Source organism: Solanum verrucosum, unplaced genomic scaffold (genome assembly GCF_900185275.1).
Source record: "Solanum verrucosum unplaced genomic scaffold, falcon-dt-bn FXZP01000126.1, whole genome shotgun sequence".
In the NCBI taxonomy this organism is placed as follows: Eukaryota; Viridiplantae; Streptophyta; class Magnoliopsida; order Solanales; family Solanaceae; genus Solanum; species Solanum verrucosum.
The window spans coordinates 538,216-559,759 of NW_026020033.1; the positions used below are offsets into that span (position 1 = coordinate 538,216).

Below are 21,544 nucleotides of genomic sequence, written 5' to 3' on the forward strand. Positions count from 1 at the left end.
AGGATTATTGCAACAGATTAGTTGGTATTGGACATGTTGAAGCCATACCAATGAGATTATTCATTCAAAGTTTATCAGGATTGACACTTGCTTGGTACACCAATAAAGACTTTAGCAAATGGCATACATGGGAAGATATGACCCGTTACTTTGTAAAATAATATGAGTTCAATAATGGAAATGAATTGCATATATAAGATTTTCTCAAAGTTAATAAAATTTCGCATGACTCTTTTCAAGAATATGCCATACGTTGGATGTTAGAGGCTTCAAAGATACATCCTTCGTTGCCCGAAGAGGAATTGATCTCAACCTTCATCTAAATTCAAGAAAGTTTATATTATGATAAGTTTCTTGGAACTTGTGCACACAACTTCTGTGGTTTGATTAAGGTTGGAAAAGAGATAGAAAATAGTATTCAAGGAGGAAGAATTGTAGACAACTCAACAACACAAGTCGTCCACCAAACATTCCAAGCAAAAATATCATTAAATCTGCAAAGCAAAACGAGAGAAAACAACTCATTCATGACTATGCAACAACCACAACACCATCCAAGTAATCAATTTTTGCAATCTCATGCTACTTCCAACTATTGCAATATGCGTCTCCAGCATCGTTGCAAACAAGAGTTGCACCATGCACAATCTAGCTCGCGACCACAGAAGAAGGTGAAATCTTTCTCCTTCACTCCTTTAGATATGCCATATGCAGATATATTTGAGAGATTGAGAGCAAATGGGCTTCTGCAATCAAGAAAAGGATTCATTCCTGAGTATATTCTTAAACACTTTGATCCATCCAAGAATTGTGCTTACCATTCGAACAATCAAGGACATGACACTGAAAATTGTCATGCACTAAAATTCAAGATTCAAAGAATGATTTATAGTGGAAAGATAAAGTTACAGCTAGAGCCTTCAAGCAACAGTGGTAGTATCGCAGACACGAGTACAATTGTTGTTAAAGGTAACCCATTGAAATTGGCATCAAGACGTTTGAAAAGAAGGTGTGCAACCAGTCACGAAGACTAACAAGGATATTTTCTTTGCAGCTTGAGAATATCATTCTCCATTCTCCCTTTTAAGGAGTGTCTACTCTTTTGCAATTCTTTCTAGCCTTTTGTAATGAACTACGTGTGACCTGATTCTTGCTAGTAACGGGATACGTAGGTGCCTATTTTGGGTTCGGTCTTAGTATAATAAAAAGTTTATTCTCCCCAAGGGCAAGACTGGGACAACTTTGAAGATGACCTATAATTATTCGAAAAAGTAGAAGTTGAGATCACAAGCCATATCTGCATCATCAAATTGCTTTAGCGCCATGGCAACAAGAAATGCAGATTCAAAGCCAAAGCTTCATGGTTCAATTTTATTTTATACTAACAAATTTTCTTTGAGTAATGCAGATGTTGAGTTTTGGTTATTCTTGAATGATAACACCACAAAGCTCAACATCAAGTCAAAATTTGCAAGATTCAGATGGTGCAACATCAACAAGAATCAAGTTTGAAATTCATAATTTTTCTTTGACAACAAAATTTATAAGCAACAAATTTTCATCAAAGTGGAAGATCCTAAGTTATGAGCTCCATATGCATTATTGCGAAGTATTGCACCATGCACTGCATCTTAAATATTCAATATTGTAAAGACACTGCAATAAGCTCTTCATACTAGGTTATGAATGTTCGTTACCGCAAAGAAATCACACAAAGCTCATTGCAATGCATCAAAATTTATATTTGTAAGTTTGCACCATATATTGGGTTAGTCCACCTTAAAATAGGACATATTGGGTTCTTTCACCCTCAAATAGGATATATCGAGTTCTTCCACCCTCTAATAGGATATGTTGGATTTTTCCACCCTCAAATAGGATACATCGAGTTTTTCCACCCTCAAATATGACATATTGGATCCTTCCACCCTAAAATAGGACGCATTGGGTTCCTTCACCCTAAAATAGAAGATATCAGGTTCATCCACCCTCAAATAGGACATGTTGGGTTAGTATGCCCTCTAATAAGACATTTTAATCTCATCTGTCTCTAATGAGACATCTCGCAATGCTTAATTATTTATTTATTTATAAAATATATATACATATGCACTGCATTCTGCATACTATCTTTTAAATTTCTTGAAAATCTTATCAGTCTCTAATGAGACATCTCGGAATGCCTTAATTATTTATTTTATACATATGAGCACTGCATGCTATCTTTTAAATTCCTTGAAAAGCTTATTTGTCTCTAATGAGACATTTTACAATGTCTATCTATCTATCTATATATATATATATATATATCTTTTACTAATGAGACTTTGCAGGCGCATAATCTGAAACAATTATTTATTATTAAAGAAAATGCAATATCTCGATTAATTGTATCTGAAATATTGATTAAAAAAGGACACATCTTTCTTATGACATTTATCATAAGATATATATATATATATATATATCTTTTACTAATGAGACTTTGCAGGCGCATAATCTGAAACAATTATTTATTATTAAAGAAAATGCAATATCTCGATTAATTGTATCTGAAATATTGATTAAAAAAGGACGCATCTTTCTTATGACATTTATCATAAGATATTTATTTATATTTCTAGCTTTACATTATTTCCTAACAATTTTATCAAGATTTGGCAGAAGCACAATGTACATACTACAACAAGAGACACAATGCAACATGGAATTTTATCTAAGCAGTGAACTGGGGCAATTTGTTGAGAAAGTTTAGCTTTCCAACAAAGGTCAAAGGTCTACCTCGAACTCTACTCAACTCCAATCTTGAATACTCTCCTAGATCACAATACCCAGTAACATCATAATTAAATACTAGGCAACTTTTGTAAGCTTGCGCCTACCTTGTTCTCAAAATCCTCTACTTCTTAATTTATCCAATGCTCATATTCTCCCAAGGTCGTATTTGTTGGTCGGGACAGAATTGGTTGCTTTGTCAACTTCTTTGCCCAAAAATTCTTACATCGTCTCTGGTCAAAGAGGGACAAACTGTTGACACCCAATTTTGACCCTCCTTTCTTCTAATTCATTGTTTTCGAGCTTCTAATTTAATAACGTATCAAATTATTCTTTTTCACAATTATTTTTACTACTACAACTATTTATCTACTAAAATTATATATTTTATTACTGAAATTACTATTATCATTTTTATACCTTCTTAAAATAATTAATTGTTGTCTCCCTTTTTTTCAAGTTTCTTACTTATTTAATTAACTATAAATTCTTATTTGTATTTGTATTTTATATTAGATTAAAGTTGTAATATTGATATTTTATCATATAAATTATTAGTTATCATCTATTAACATATATTATGTTAGTTATTAAGTTAGAAGCCTAAAATAATTTAAAAGAAGAAAGGAAAATCAACAAATTCTTAACTAGCCCATTTATTCTAGCAAGCTTTAGCCCATATTTTTGCCCAAACGTTAAGTCCCATAATACTTTTTAACCCTAAACATGACTTAACTCTCCAGATTGTCTAGCTAACGCGCCTCTCTCACGATACCGACTCTTTTGTCTTCTTCATCATTTTCAGAAAGTCTCAATCTCTTTTGTCCATAAATAAGAGTTGTGCCTCTCCATTTTCTAGTAAGAACATCTGTCTCTCACTTAATTTCTCCAAGGTCTCTTTTTCTTTTGTGATTCTACCTGCAAACTTATCCAGTGAGTCCAACGTTTGAGTTTGACCAAGTTCAAATTTTGAAAGTCAGAATCCCACCCAAATGCTTGGCTTAGAAGTCTTAAATTTCTCTATAAATACTTACTCTTTCAGCCATTTCAAGGACATTTTTGGCGACTGGCTGAAAAGCACCAAAAACACTACAACTTATCTACTCTTAATTGTGTTCTTCTTTTTTCAAGAAGGAAGTCTTTTCTTTCATTATTGTCACGCCCCGAGTCTACATCTCGGACGTAACTGGCACTCAAAAACCATTGATGATCCCCAAGCGAATCCTTGTCTTGGCTCAATACTCAGCAAAAGACTTTCTCAACAATAGGAATCTCAAAACAAACTCATCTCATAAGATATCACAAATAAAATATTTTACTCACTATACTCAAATGAACATAATTGTTCAACTCATAGTCTTTAAAACATCAACAAGGGAATGATAAACAGACTCCTCAACTACTATTGTCTATGAAACCTCTAAAATAATGCGATGGAAGTTGAGACAAGACCCACGATATCCTAACAAAACTGAAAGATAAATGTGCAATCATCCGAAAACAAGGAGGCCCACCAAAGCAACTCTGGAATTCCAAGTGGTATAAATGGAACGCCTGTTGATTACCCTTAATACCTAAATCTGCATTATGAAAATATACATACCAAATGACATTGGAACATCTAGATCTACACTCCTAACTCTTTACTGCACTTAATTTCTTTTTATTTATTTATTTTTATTGGATAATTATTATTCAGACCGCTGATAAGTGAATCTAAAAAAGAGTTTGATTTGAACGTTTGCTCTTGGCCTCATATAAATTTAACTATAAATTTTTTAGGATAAACATATATTATAAAGTGAACATGTAAAAATGAAAAATTATTGAACAAACAACACCAGAGATTAGCGGCAAAGGAGGGATCTTAATTTTGGTCATCTCTTTTTGGACCGAGGAAGAACCACCATTGCAAATTTGCCACGTTGAGAGATTCCAGTTACTTTATCTTTGCTTGTTTCTTTTTTTAAATAATTACTCCCTTAATTCATCTCGGCAAAGTTGAAATTTCAAGAGTCAAATAAGTTTTTCTTTGAATTGAAAGTCTTGCATATGTCTTTTAGATATATTAAGTGACGTTGTTATTGTGATTTTAAATATTCTTTACGTAGTTTTCAGATATATAAAGTTTATTTCAATAAAATAAACAAATTCTATGTCCGAATTCATGATCAATATTTAAAAATTTAAATCTCGAAATTCCAACTATATATGCCACATAAATTGAGAGAGAGGGAGTATTCCTTCAGTTTTAACTTTCCGTTAGCATTACGTGCCAAAATCACATATCTAAACAATTAAAGGTTAAATATGTTCAAATTGAATAACATGAAGATTAATACTGAAATAGTACACAATTTAGTGGAAAACAATAGTACTCCTTCCGTTTAAAAAAAATATCACCTTTCTTTTTTAGTTTATTTAAAAAAAAAATGATTTTTTTTATAACATTTTAGTTTCAGCTTTTCACGTGGCATGTTTAAGGCCACAAGATTAAAAGACAATTTTGTATATTTGACATAACTTTAATTTAGGACCACAAAATTTAAAAGTCTTTATTTTTCTTAAACTCCGTGTGAAGTTAAACTAGACCACTCTTTTTGAAACGGAGAGAGTAATAAAGAAGAAGATATTTAACTAAGCAAACTATTAAAGGAAAAACTAAAAATATATAGGGCAGTAATATTTTATGTTAAAAGTAATTTGTGTAGTCAAAGCAATCCTCCAGATGTCAGTTTGCTATAAGGTAAGAACAGCAAAAAAAAAATAAAGTCAAATATAAATAATAGAGGTGAGATGCACGTAGAAATCTCCTCAAGGCGTCAATCATGTAATATTAATGAGAATATATGGTAAGAAGACGTGGGGAGCTCAAACTAAGTTATTAGTCTACGAACGTGTAGGCTACCACCTTAATGATACTTAATTATAGAAACAAAATCTCATCTATATATATATATATATATATATATATATATATATATATATCTCCATGCACATATATTATATATATCTTCTTTAATTTGATTCTAATTCTATAGTTTTAGAGAAAGAAGAAGAATGGGGATATCATCAAAGTTACAAGTTATTTCTGTGTTGTTAGTTGGCCTACTGGCTTTGGAGGCTGTGTCTTATAATTTTAACTATGGAGATGCCATGGACAAAACCTTGCTATTCTTTGAGGCACAAAGGTCTGGAAAATTGCCACCGAATCAACGTGTCAAATGGCGCGGCGATTCAGGCCTTAAGGATGGTTTTCTCCAAGGGGTAAGATTTATTCATATATAGTATATATTCTGATTTATAATATAATATAGGTTATGTAATTAATTAAAATAATGGTTGATATGGGGTATGCAGGTGAATTTGGTGGGAGGGTACTATGATGCAGGAGATCATGTAAAATTTGGATTGCCTATGGCATATAGTTTGACAATGCTAGGATGGAGTGTTGTTGACTACAGGAAGGAAATAGCAGACCTTAATCAGATGGGAAATACCTTGGCTGCTATTAAATGGGGTACTGATTACTTCATCAAAGCCCATACTCAGCCCAATGTCCTCTGGGCTCAGGTAATTAAATTCTTCTTCTCTACCCCCCAGGCCAACTACATTTAAATTTGTTGCAACTTGCAATAGTTTGGTCACCTGCCTCTTGAAAATGCCAACTATTGTTTTATCGAGTAATACATAGTATACATCACTTGCACGTTACCCCTTCATTTGATATCTGGTACATGAATGATCTATTAGATCACAACTATAGGATCATGTAACGTTTTTGGGAAAATTGTATATTGACATTATTTGAAACTTTTGTAACTGATTTGAATATCCCAGATGCCTAGTATTATTTAATTACTTATCTTTCATAATTTTCATGTATAACTAGTTTTTCGATACGTGTGTTGCACATATATATATATTAAATAATGCATATGTGATATATCTAAGATCAATCAACAGTTTCATCAAAATGTTTCTTCACAATACAAAGAATATCTGAAAATAATTTGAAAAAATTGATGCACCATCAAATTTATTCATGAACAATTCAAAATCATGTATAATCTAATTCTTTTTAAGGAGGGGGTGGATGGGAGGCATAGCAATGTATATCTGTATCAGTTTACCATTCTAAACTGAATCATTACTTAAGCAAATAGTAAAAAAATTTTCATAAAGCAATTAAACTATAGAGGAGCCACTATAAAATGTGCACTAATATAACTTTGAATTTTAAAGAAACAAGTTTTAAAGACTTGTTTTTAAGGTAGTATGTTTAAAAATGAGAGAAACCCTCTTTTTTATAGTAAACAAAGGGTAGGATGAATATGTGCTTATTGCGACTTATCACAAAAGTCAAATGTGAAAAACTGTCTGCTTGTAATATAATATAAATAACGAAATAAATATAAACATAAAATATAGAAGGTACGGAAAATTGAGTGTTTTTAGCTCATAGTAATTTAACATTGACGTTTGAGGATGATTTTAGTTGGGGGTATTATAATAATTTAACATTCAAGTTGGGAATTTTATGGAGTATAAAAATATAAATGTATTAGTTTGGTTGGTGAAAATTTCAGGTGGGAGATGGTGATTCTGATCACTATTGTTGGGAGAGAGCAGAAGATATGACAACACCAAGAACTGCTTACAAGCTTGATCCTAGCCACCCTGGTTCTGACCTTGCTGGTGAAGCTGCTGCTGCTTTGGCTGCTGCCTCTCTTGCATTCAAGCCTTATGACTCTTCCTACTCTAATCTCCTTTTAGTCCATGCAAAACAGGTACACCTTAATATAAACATAAACTCTGTGTCTTCAAAGGTCTTAATTTCACATTTAATTTATGAATATGTATAATTTTATCAAGAGTGTTCAATTGACCACCCTTTGCAGCTATTCTCATTTGCAGATACCTTCAGAGGTTTGTATGATGATTCCATTCCAAATGCTCAAGCATTCTACATCATCTGGTTATTCGGTTAGTAATAATTTTCATTATCCTTTACTCCCACACAACTTCCTAACGCAAGTTCAACTTATAAATTTGCTCACATCAACTTTTTTGATCATGATGTATTAGGACGAGCTTCTATGGGCTGCTGCATGGCTCTATCGAGCAACTTATGATGAGTACTACTTAAAGTATGTGGTGGACAATGCGGTATCTTTGGGAGGAACTGGATGGGCAGTCAAGGAATTTTCCTGGGACAACAAGTATGCTGGTGTTCAAATTCTTCTGACCAAGGTAATTGCAATAGTTGGAGATGTCCTAGTTTCAAAATAGAAAAAAACAATTACTTTTGGAATTAATTTGTTGCAATGTGGTTTAGCTAATCGGATAAGGTCTTGCGTTTTTTTAATGTGTAGATTCTCTTAGACGGAGCTGGTGGATCATACACTCCAACATTGAAACAGTATCAGGCTAAAGCAGATTACTTTACCTGTGCTTGTTTGCAGAAAAATGATGGATACAACGTAGCCCTGACTCCTGGTCAGTAAAGTTTGATAGAATTTTTCTAAAATTCTGCGTCTATATATTGATTAGTTAGTAAACATTGTTTTTTTTCTCAATAATGTTTTCAGGAGGCCTGATCTATGTTCGTGAATGGAATAATCTGCAATACGCTTCATCAGCTGCTTTCCTACTCGCCATGTACTCCGATTATCTTTCTGAGAAAAAAATTGTATTAACATGTCCTGAAGGTCAAGTTCAACCATCAGATGTCCTATCATTTGCTAAATCACAGGTATGCGCATTTCAACACGCAGCCGCCTGAACTAGTACTTGAGCATAACCTGAGTTCATTTTCACCTTCTACTACTTTTTGTGAAAGAAGTAGGAAATTGTGATACTGTTGAATATAGTAGATATTTTAGTTGATGGATTTCATTATTTTAACCGACTTCATGATATTGAATTCTTCAGGCTGATTACATTCTTGGTAAAAATCCCAAGGCCATTAGCTACTTAGTTGGTTATGGACAAAACTACCCAATCCACGTTCATCACAGAGGCGCCTCCATTGCCCCTATTTCAGTACTACATACTGCTGTTAGTTGTATAGAAGGATTTGAGACTTGGTATCGCCGCCCTCAGGCAAATCCCAATATTATCCACGGTGCCCTTTTGGGAGGTCCAAGCAAAACTGATGACTTCAGTGATGACAGGTCCAATTATGAACAAACTGAACCAACATTATCTGGTTCAGCTCCTCTTATAGGACTCTTCGTCAAGTTGCAGTCCCTCTCAGGCTATCCAGGTAAGCTTTTAAATAAAAATTTCAATTTCTAATCAAGATTTTCAAGCCTGTCCTGTCATTGTCCTGTCATACAGTTAGTAAGTTTGGCTTTAAATTACAGGTTCTTATCGTCATACATCACCAACACCATACCAGAAGCCTCCAGGTTGGTAACTATACTTTAAAGCATTAGAAAAGCCGAGGCGAAGCTTGATTTTTGGTTCACAACTATTGAATACTTACCACAAGTAATGACGTTTGTATTCTGCAGCGTCCTATCACCCACAGCCATCAACACCCTACTACAAGGCTCCAGGATCATCAAACTATAAAGCTCCAGGTTTGTACCATTAGCAATATGACATTGCACTTTCATTTCTCTTTTTATACTTTTTCGTGTCACCCACCACACAGAAAAAGGATAAAACCCAACAAATGAGGAAAAGCGAGAACTATAAATCAGAATACCAGCCAAATTAAGATTAAAATCTTTATCATAGCAAGTTCTTTTCATTTTTGCAATGATACAATAATTAGAAAATTAAAAATTGACATTTCTTGCAGGTGCACCAGTGACATTCTTGCACTCCATAATTTCTACATGGACAATTGGTCCAACAACTTACTACAAGCACAGAGTGGTGGTGAAGAACACATCTCAAAAGCAAATCACAAATCTTAAGTTTATAATTGAAAACCTTTCAGGATCATTGTGGGGGCTTAGTCCATGCCCAGAGAAGAACACATATGAGCTTCCTCAATGGATTAAAATACTAAAACCTGGTTCAGAACTCACTTTTGTATATGTTCAAGGAGGTGCTCAAGCCAAGGTTTCAATAAAGAGCTACCACTAATAGAGAGCTGACCAGTTATTGCCCAATTTTCCTGAGGCTTTAATTCCTTACCAAGATATTTTTCTTTTCTTTTTCATGTTTGAACTATTGACATTTGTAACATGGCAATAAAGATGCTTTTTGCAACCATTGTAGTTTGTGAATTACTATTATTTTTTTTCCTCTTCTCTTCAACTTGCAAGCAAGAAAATGCATTTACTTCATTTGCTCGCCATAATGAGATAAATCGGTAGCACCTAGAGCTTCAATACAACAACTCACCAAATCATTACATAATAATTATGACCTATCTTGGTAATATATTCAACACAAGGATTTTTATCATGGAAAACTCCTTCCTCAAGGGAGTAAAAATAACTACGACCAACCTTTGTGAGATTTGCCTCAAATCTCCACTTAAAACTCGAGCAAAAACAAAATAGATTAACGCCTTATTACCTTATCCTTCCTAGTACAATTGTCCCTTTCAAGATTCTACCATAATACCGCAATACCATAATATCAAAAGCCTTTACCACTTTAGGAACAAATACCAATTACAAAATGTTTAGTAAAGTAAAAGGTTACAATATTTCAAATAGAGAATCAGTCAAAGAACTAGAGAACTATGACACCTGCTTCCTTAGGAACATGTTCTCTTCGATGAAATTTGACTCTTCATGATGAAAACTATGGCTAAGAATAAATCTTGATATGTGTGAATAGAGTCCACCATCAATAGAATCAATGTGGCATATTATATAGGAGAGGTGATGTGTAATACCCCGTACTTTCGAGCTAAGATTTGAACCATTCGACTTCTGTCTTTGGTGGTTCTTTGGTTTTTGGAGGACCTATTTATGCTTGGAAGTATCATTTGTGTTTAAGTTAATTAAAGAATGGATAGATCAAGTTTGAAGGGGTTATGCCAAGTATGGTGTATGGTAGTAGGTTGCATGTATGGGTCATACCTTGAGTCACGGATGGGCTATGGAGTGAAGTAACTAAAGTGCAACATTGGAGGAGCCATATATTTACTGTACATGGAAAGTACGGGATGTACCTTGGTCGTAGGTGGAAGGCGAGGCCCATACAGGGGAAGGTACGAACCGTACATTTAGTTCTTGCACAAGGTCCAACTTCAAGCAAGTGTATCTCTCAATCTATGAAGAGTTAGAGACACATCTAACAAATTCTACCACAACCTACATAACAATTTATGCAAAATCAGAGAAGATGATATCGTACCCAATGTCTAATTTAGTTCAACGAACAAATCCAAGACCTAAAAATTAGTCCTTGACTCTAAGAACTTAGATCACCATAATGAAAAGATGAAGGGCCAATTAGGGGGGATCAAACACTATCAGACAAGGCATAAAGTAACGTACATGCATTTCATCCCTTGTTCTTAGGAGTTTGCTTGATAAGTACCATGTGGTTTGGTACTCACCCTTTGCTTCTACAATTGTGTAGGTTATGAGCTTGGATCTTCGTGATACTCTCTATTCTCTTATGGAGATTTGTGAGGTAGATATTTGTCATCGCGATGGACCGTCTTACTCTTATTTATGATCTTGTTCTACTTTAGAGACAACATCATTTGCGACTTGTGTTTTCTTTCAAATCTATTGTAATACATTAGAGGCTTGTGAACGTGACCACAAGGTTATAGGGGTTTTATTAAGTTGACTTAGTTATCCGCATTTATGATATTTTGAGATTTCAATCTGTTTTACATCTGTATTTTTTGTGATATTTGTGTTTTAGGTTGACTTGTCTTGGTGGGATAAGACGATTTTCATCACATCCATTTTTGGGTTGTGAAAAATGCTATTAATGTCCCAGATTCATAGGTCTCACATGTATACAAGTCATGTCTAGTAGAGTCTTAAGGATCTGCGGAGACATTTGTGGCTTATCTTCGAGAGGCTCTGGTGACTTTTAGGAAAAATCTTCACTTCTTTAACTTCTATTGTGTGTCATTGGTCCGATCTGATTCTTATGGCTTCATTCCATTCTCTCACTTATAGTGATGACTTGTACGTGGTTCTTTATGGGAGAAGTTGATGTGTTGTGCATGGCTTGGATGTAGATTTGATACTAAGGTGGACGTGATAGACTTATGGAAAAGATGCGTGGTTAGATTCAAATTGTTTAGCTATTCAAAGGGGTTGAGTAAGATGATGGATCAATGATACATCTTAAGGATATTTGAATGTTGAGATGAATAATGGTTTCAGGGACTTCATGAATGTGTTATCTTTTTCGGGTTAGTTACGCAGCATCGAAAATAATACTTTTGTGGTATATACGATATATGGAGTGGTTTGACGATTTAGAGTGGAATTATTAAAGGAACGACTAGATAATGAACATTGTAACTTTGGAAACTACAGTTAGTAAGGTTGTCATAACATGTATGGGTTTCTTACCGAATGATGAGAATGATGTTGTGCCAATTGAGGTTAGAATCTTATAAGTGGTAGATTTACACTCATTTGGGGCCTATTTAGTTCAACATTTAGTGTCCTCAATGCCTAATTATGCCTTATTATGATAATATTTTGATGATGCTAAAGGACAATGCAATTATGAATACTTGAAATAAAGGCCAAAAACATGGAAAGAAGTGTAAACTCCACACTGTTCATTGCATAACCAAAATGGTGGATCACCCAACTGGTACAACCTCACCCAAAGTCATAATTGAAATTGTCAACGCAGTTCAACGAATTCAATGAAGAAACGACGACTCACCGAATGTAATGGGTGAACTGAATTACCATCGTCGAAGGTGACAGGACATTGATAAAATATGAAGGATTAAAAGGCGAACAAATGTGGTACTCAGTGATTCATCGGACATTAAAGGCAGACTAAAATGTGATCACCAACTGAGGTTGAAACACCTGAAGCCTAGATCAAGAGAAAGAAAAGCTAAAGAGCAAACAATGATCCAGTAAATCAACTTGGCGAGCCCGACTAACATCGCTGAAGGGGTCACACAGTGAATTTTGGGCCTAATTTTGGAAAAGTATAAATAGCCCAAAGGAGACTTTAGGAGAGAGACTTTTACGGAAGATTTTTTTTGAAACTTTTAGAATAGAGTTTTGGAGTTCCTAACTTTGTATGCTCTTGAGAAAAACACTCTGAGTTTTGGGGTTTTAACTTTTGCTCTTGAATTTGACAAATGAAGTTGAAATCAAAGTGGGTGTTGATTATAATTGCTTTATTTGATCACATCCATCACTTTCTTTATGATAGGCATAGTTTATTTACTTTTGTGATGGGTGACTAAAACCCCAACCCCAGGGGTCCAATTATGGGGTTAGGTGTTGATTTAATGTAGTGGTTATTATGTTTTGCTCTGTTTTATTGTTGTTCTTTCATGGATTTGGATTAATTGACATGGGGTTAATTCATGGGTTAAGGTTGCAAACTTAATCCTAGTTTATATCTTTGATTGATGCTCAAAAGAAATTGTCTGAAGTGGGTAATTAGTCTAATGCTTGCAATTTAGGTTTGATGTCTATGATTTTCTTGAAAGAGATATTATGGGTGAGGTATATTTTCCCAAATCTGCTCGAAAGAGAAATTTCATAAGGTAGTGGGTTGATTTGTAAATCACATAAATGAGACCGAAAGAAGATTTTATGAATTGACACTATGAGATCAAGAGAAGATTAGTTTCATTTAAGATGACCCAGCCTATCCATGATTGTCCAGAACTATTTAGCAACACAATTACCTCTATTTGACATCAATTCTACTCCCCGCACCCCTAGATTGCTTTCTAATTGATTGATTCTCTAAAGTTTTAATTTATTTGTAACTCGTGATATCAAAATCTTTTTCGTATATTTGGTAGAACCATTAACCCACTATTGTTACTTGCTGCAAATGAATTAATTTACAACCTTAAATTCTTGATAGAATTCCTTGCATTATATCACTCCATGTGGGGTTCTACCACGAGTCTTAATTTGGTATTCTTATTGACAACGATCACTTATTCTCTTAATGTTTTTGAGGATAGTTTGAGCATTATTAAAAATGGCGCTGCATTGAGGAATGATGACTAAGCATTCCATTTTAGAAAATAATTTGTAAATTGGCTTAGTTGTAGTAGATTGATGTTAGGTGTTGTGGTTTGCTGATTTGCAGGTATAAAACATGAGTGACCACTTTAGTGATAATGATAGTCACTATGGGAAAAATGTCATTATGAGTGATTTGAAAGATATGCCTATAAACATCATTGAAACCACGGGAGCCATCCAGTTGCCTCATACAACAAGGAGGACAATTTTTTCATGTAATCGAAACAATGTCACAACTGCTCCAAATGAGAAGAATGTTCAGAGGTTTTGTTCATTGATTAATAACGTTTCAAAGACACTTCATCCAATTCTAAGCGTCAACGATCGCTCATCAGTATAATAACCCAACTAAATGAGTTTGGGTCGAATCCCATAGAGAGCGGTACATGTTTAAGATTCAATTGGAAAGTACGAATATGTTCAAGTCAGCCAAAGGAATAGACATTATTGAATAGAAACATAATTCAAATTAAGGGGTGACACGAATGTCAAATAAGGGAGTTTTGGTTTTAATTTTCTCTCGAACAATTTACCCCGAATCAAGTTGATTTCTCTCGAACATCAACAAGCATGCAAAATAAGAACAACCTACGCTTTAGTCCATTCAGTCTCTCGAGCTGAATGTGTGGAAAAGGGTTTAGGATTCACTCTCTCGAGCTGAACCCATGATAACCCAATACCCATAGACCATCATTCAATAATCTTGGTTTTAAAACCTCTATCTCGAGCAAGCCAAAAACACGAAGGTAGAACTGCATTTGCAACTACAATTCTTTAAATTAAACCACAATTAATGATTGAAATCACTTCTACACTTCATTTAAACTAACAATTAGCAATACCCATAAACTAAATCAACCCATAATCACACAATCACACCCCAATAATTGAGGTTTTAGCTAGACATTATAAAAAGATAAAAATCGTTACCAAATTGAGTTTCCATCAACTGGGTAAGATTAATTTCGTCTTTCAAAGGTCCAAATTGAAGAATGTCAAAGACCCACTTCCAATTTCTCAAAAGTGAAAAACTTCAATTCTTCAAAGCTGAGGAAGGACTTGTCTCAATACTCATGATTCTTTGTCAAAAACTTAGAAGTCAATATTCAATAATAATATGATAAATATTGATACTAAACTAAATGTTCAAAAATGTATTTATAGTCGCCAAAAATGTGTTGCGAAGAGCCATTCGGCGCAGTAAGTTGGGCTCGCTGATCCACTCGGCGATGCTCCCTTTAGCCAATTCATCGCCTTTCTGTCTTGACTTTCAGCATCCTTAAGGGCTGTAACTTTGTGCGATCCAACACCCTATCACGAAACCTCTCGGTGATCAGCCGAATGCTCCTTTCTTTTGCCGACTTGATTTTTCTCTTTCAGGGATTGGCACACTGGAACTTTAGGCGGTCAAATGGCCACTCGGCGGCTCGCCAAATGGACTTGGCAATTACCAGACTCTCTTTTCTTCCTTCTTTCAGCTCGCTTCATTCCGTTTTGCAATTAGTGTCCTTTCTTTGTTCCTCAATCCAAATACCTGGAAATCAAGAATTTTGCATCAGTTATTTGCACACAATAAGCATTTGAGGACACTAAATCTATCCATATAAAGCCCTAAATGAGTCCAAATCTTAGACTCATCAACCATGATCATCCTCATGAACACTTAGAAATTTTGTGGATATATGTAGACTGTTCATGTTCAAGAACATCTCACAAGAGTCCATAAGGTTGAGATTATTCCTGTTCTCTTTGATGGATGAAGCTACAAGATGGTTTGCTGAATTGCCAAATGATTCTATCACTTCTTGGAGGAGTTTACTGAAGCTTTCTTCGAGAGATTCTTTCCTCCCTTAAAAATGGTAAAGCTTAGGAACAACATCCAAAATTTTAAAAGAATAGTTGGTGAGCCTCTACATGAGACATGGTTGCGGTTTCAGAAATTTCATCTGCAATATACAGCACATGATGTTTCTGACAATTTTCTACTAAAGTACTTTTATTGCAGGCTTGATTCAGGCAATAAAGGCTTGGCTGATCAACTTATTCAAAGTGGGTTGATGCAACAATCGTTTGACATAGTAATGATGTTTTTAGATTACATGACAAAATTTTACCGAGCATGACATAGTAGAGAGGATCATGTATCTTATCAATAATGGGGCATGAGAAAGGATCAAATGGAAAAAATAATGAGTGTTATGAAAACATGGATAAAATGATGATCCAACTTGACTTGTTGTCTAAACATGTCATGGGAGGTGGACTTAAAGCTATGACTGCGACTGGTACAAGCATTGGACAATTCCCAGATGATTCCAAGTTTGAGGTATTATATAATGAAGGAGTACAATACTTGGGAAATCAAATGGGGGGTTCTCACCCGAACTACCAAAGGCAAAGTAGGAACCAAGGTTGAAACAAGGAGCGTGACAGTGGTTAGAGAGATTGAAGTGGAAATTGGAGAGATATGGAAGTTGTAAAGGACAAATATATTCCCCTTCATGATCGCTCTAAACTAAAAGAACCATCTGTACCGAAGGGAAATCACACTAATGAAATGCTTACAAGGATTTTCAACAATGTTGAAGGGTCTGACAAGGTGTTGAATGATTGAAAAATGGCTTCTCCACCTTAACTCATTCGGTGTCAATCAAACAACTTGAAACCCAACTTTACAAACTGTCCACTCATCTCAATCCAAGGCAAAATGGGACTTTGCCTAGTGACACTGTCCTAAATCCCAATAATAATGGATGTTGAGTAAGAATTTTGTCATGCCATGACGTTAAATAAGACGCTTCCTAGGAGGCAACCCAATCTTTAGTTTATTTTATTGCTTTCAATAATGGGTATTATGAGTGTAGGTTGAAATGATGTCAAAGTGTTGAGAAATGTAAAATGGGTGATGGCAAGATCAATTCGGCAATCCACCGAATGCATTAAGCGTACATATTCATGTTCGTATTCTGGGCTTGAAAAATTGAAAAAGTGTACTGTCTAGTTAGGCGGTCTGAGCTCCAATTAGCGATCCACTTAAGTTCATTAAGCGGATGCCATCGAGTTTGCTGAATAAACCTTCAGGTTTGGTATCCATTTACGCTTCATCGATGAGATTTAGCTCCTTCGGTGATTCACCGAATGCATTAGGCGGTGTTAGTTGCAGTCCGCGGAGTGGGTCTGATTTAAATAGGCCTTGAGTCTTTTAAAGTTTAAAAACAAACCCTTTCATCTCTTTGTGCTTATTTTCCTCCTAAACTCCCAAATACCATTATTTTAGTGTTTTATACCTCATTTCACTTACTCAGAGTGCTTTGGATTGCTTGCATCTCGATCCCAACCCTAGTTCCATCGATTTTGTACTTTGCTACTATCTTTGAGGTTGACTTTCGATTTCTATCTTGTTATTGGTATGGGATTGTTGTTAATTTCGTTATGTCATTGTTTAATTTCTATGTGTAATGCTAAATAAATCATATTGAACTGTGCCCATGAGTTAAATATTTGATTTTGTGCCCAAAATTTCCAAAATTGATTGTGTTGGTTAAAATCTGGAATTGAACCCTTGTTTGTACTGGGTCTTGGTTGCAATAAACATGGGTTATGATTTGCCTAGTGTTGCCTCGATTGCCTGAATTTACCTAATGATAGATAAAGTGATGACTTTCTTAAGGGAAAAATCATCATTTTGGGTAATGCTTTGTGATATTTGGGGGAAGTTTGAGTACCCATGGGTAGAAAATCATGTGGGTAGATTGTGAAACACATTAGGAATTAGTTATTGTTGCATATTGTGGTTGAATTTTTGAAAATAGGAACTGGGTTGAACACTACCTGTTCGGTGGGCTTGCTTTAGCTCACCGAGGTAGTTAAGCGAATTGCCGAGTAAGCCCTAGGTTGCCTTTTATGCTTTGATATGTGACCTAGGGTACTGTTCCATTTGGCAAGCTTGTATTAGTTTATCGAAACCTACTCAATGTATCACCAAGTTGGAGTGAACATATCACCCTTTATGCCTGTTCATTTTAATTTTACACTGTCACTTTCGGTGGACTTGTCTTAGTCAACAGAAACCAATTCAATATGTCGCAGAGTTCGAGATGACTCTTCCCTCCATGCCTATGTTTTTTGAAATCGTGCACTGTCAACTTCAGCGAGCTTACCTAAGCTCATAGGTGAATCACCTTCCCAATAGGTGAGCCTCAAAACTTAATTTTGAATTGTGTTTTACCGATTCTATGTTTGAATGATTGGGCCTTGTAGGAAATGGCTAGAACAAAAGGAAAGAGGGTAGTAACATCTATCACGGAGTTTGAGAGTGAATCTCCTCTCCCTACTTCTCCTAAGAGAAAGAAGGATATAGAAATCAACGAGCCATCTGAGGCTACTCGCCAACAACAAACTACTCTGTGCTCCTCTACGCGTATGAGTGAGCAACCTAACAAAGTGGTTGCCAGAAAAAGAACGGACATCAGGTCCAAGTTGGTTCAGCCTCCTCTAGCTTAGTCCCATACCTCACATGTTCTCCTAATCAATGCTCCAAGGGCCCTCAACAGGCTCAAGACTACTGGAGAACACACAATTTTAGAGGAGAGATGACTCTGCACAGAGGGAGTCATAAATGACTACCCGACCATCTTGGATACTTTTTTAGTTTCATAGGTTTGAGGTGTTTAGAAAAGTTCAACGTCCTTATGTTCAAGCGTGGGTCCGAGAATTCTACACAACCTATATACATGCCTTACCAAAGAAGAAAAAGGGCATAGTTTGGTAGCCCTTGGAAGAAGTAAAATTGTGTGGCAAGATGGTACAATGCCACACATGTGCAATCAACACTGCCCTGGGTACTCTAGAAAATCGAGCTAAGATGTTTAAACTCCGGATGCAACATGACCTTGATTCATTTAAAGGTTGGCTAGTACCTCTGATTTTTGATGCCTCTCCTCCATGGATGGCTGACGGGGAAAAATTAGAGAAGAAATAAGTGAATGTTGGAGCCTAATATTGGTTTGGATTCATAAGAAGAAATATCACGCCTTCACAAAATGAATCAAGCCTCCGGCACCCAAAGGTTGTCTTAGTTGGCACAATTATTATAGATGAGATGTTGATGATGGATAGACAAGAGAAGAACTCTCTACCTTTCCCAGTCTTGATCACATAACTATGTGAGACTTCTAGAGTTCCTTTTCGGGAGAGGACTGATGTGAGGATCACCCCTGCCTCGTCCAATGACATCTAGAAGATCAAGGTAGATTACTTGCGAGATGATGTAGCTCAACGAAACCACCACCGTACTACAACAATAAAAGCTTTTAGTGGCAATACAAATAGCCACTAAAAATTTTACCGGCATTTAGTTAATTGCCATTGGATCCAATATCAATAAAGGATTTAGCGACAATTACAAAGAGTGCCGGTAAAGGTACCACCTATTGCCGCTAAAAGGTTTCAATTTTAGTGGCATTTATTTAGCGGCAATAACAATAGCCACTAAAACCACCTAGAATTTACATCTTATATTGTCACTAATGATGCACCTTATTAGCAATAAAAATATTCACAAATTGAAAAATACTAATATTAAGAAATGATGTGTTTCATTAAATCACAATAAAAAAAAAAAACAACTATTTATTCATTATCTTTTAATGTTAACAATTAACAGGAAAAAGGTATTGAAACAATTAAAATATAAAGAAAAGAGTTATTAAGAGAAAGTAAATTAACTGTTAATATCATTATATCTTTCAACTATTATAGTTGAAAACATATCGCGAGGTATTCCTTCACTTTGTCAGCGAGAGGGAAAGAATAATCGGTTTCAATTGCTATGGCCAACACATTCTTGTAGGTGTTGGTGAACAAATGTGGTGCTGCAACTAAAATACAGTAGGAGAGGGAATAATTCCAAGTTTGGCAAGCAGGGTGACTTCAGAGGAACCAACTTTATCACCCTTCTTGATGAGCTTCGTAGGGGTGATAATTTCAAGAGTACCCTTGTTAATTTTAGTAGGACTGTTGAGCATCTGGAAGAATATATTGTAAGGTAAGGAGAAATAACTTCTTAGTAAACAAGTGAAAATCAAAATCCTTTGGAGCATGAGAAAAGTACCTTGAAGAAAGAGGTCTAAGAGGGGTCAAGACCAGATTTTCCAGGAGGGACAACAACATCAACATTCAACGGGAGCCACCAAACCAACACGAGCAGGTGCTCCAACATGTTAACATAAATGGAGGACAAAAACTCCAGCATAAAATATAATATAATTAAGGACAAAATGAAACATAGTATAGATAAAACTTAGAATCAATTCAAACATCCAAAATGACCTTTTTCGAACTTCCCAATTTTACTTGTTAAAAGTTGACAGTAAAATCTATTTTGTATGTTTGCAGTCGCATAGGATAGTTATGCACGTGGTGAAATACTTCATATACGTTAGCCACAAAACGTAGTCGATGGTGTTAATTAATTAGTTATCATCAAACAGGGTGGAGGAAACAAAGAAAGCACATAGACTCCTCTATCATAGAGAAGCATGGAACCATGAGCAAGATCTTGTTTTAATTTTGGCGAGAATCGTGTGGTTGACTATAAAATTAATTCTATTTTTATCTTAATTTGGGAAAGAATCTTGTTGTATAAGAACAATCTTGATCAAGAAATTTTTGTCTGAACATCACCCCTTTTCCATTGTCATACTGCACATGTTAAACTCAAGTCAAACTTACAAATTAATAATCGGTCAATCTCAGAAATTAGAGTCAAAGTATTGCAAATATCTATTATCACTTAACTAAATTGTCCTTCGCGAGATAAGAAGTGAAAAACCTTTGAGAAAGCAAATCAACCTGATCTAGAGAGTAAATTAACTAGCTCCGGTGCAATGGAAATTTGGTTGTACCCGAAATGACCATCTAAAAAGAAATACCATCCACGCCCCCAAGCCTATCAAGCATTTGGCCCATAAATGGCATAGGAAAATGGTCTTGCAGTCCATGCATTCATTTTCCGGTAGTCCATGCATACACTCCACCCGGTGACCTGTCTTATAGGCACTAGTTTTCTTTTTTCATTTGCAACTACCGTAATTCCTCCTTTCTTTGGCACACATTGCATGGGATTCACCCATCTGCTATCCGCAGTGGGGTACACCACACTCCCATCAGGCCACTTGATGATTTCTTTCTTCAACACTTCTTGCATTGGTGGGTTTAGCTTTCTTTGATGCTCAACGCTTGGCTTGCATTCACTATCCAATTGTATTTTATGAGTGCAAATTCCCAAGGGGGGGGGGATTGCCCATATTATCAACAATTGTCAATCCAATAGCTTTAATGTATCATTTCAACACATCAACAAGCTCAAGAAAATCTATAGCAATGATGATGGGCAAGGTTAAACTTGCCCCCAAAAATACATACCGAAGGTGGGATGGGAGTACTTTCAACTCAAGCTTTGGTGGCTCTTCGATGGATGGTTTAGCGGGGGGACTTTCTTGATTTTTAAGATCAATGTCGAGCTTCAACGGATTCTTAGAGTATGAACCTAAACCTGATAGAGCAGCCACAACTTCATCATAACC

At 35.4% G+C, this 21,544-nt stretch overlaps 1 protein-coding gene across 1 annotated transcript; it reads left to right on the forward strand.

The window, feature by feature from the left end:
* Positions 1–5,817: 5,817 nt before the first annotated feature.
* On the forward strand, positions 5,818–9,939 carry LOC125821598 (endoglucanase 5). The gene is given in 12 exon segments (XM_049501017.1): positions 5,818–6,042; positions 6,136–6,348; positions 7,365–7,565; positions 7,677–7,744; positions 7,746–7,761; positions 7,864–8,028; positions 8,151–8,274; positions 8,367–8,530; positions 8,710–9,043; positions 9,144–9,188; positions 9,294–9,362; positions 9,587–9,939. Coding segments are annotated over 12 exon segments (1,896 nt in total). The 5' UTR covers positions 5,818–5,835; the 3' UTR covers positions 9,877–9,939.
* Positions 9,940–21,544: the final 11,605 nt, after the last annotated feature.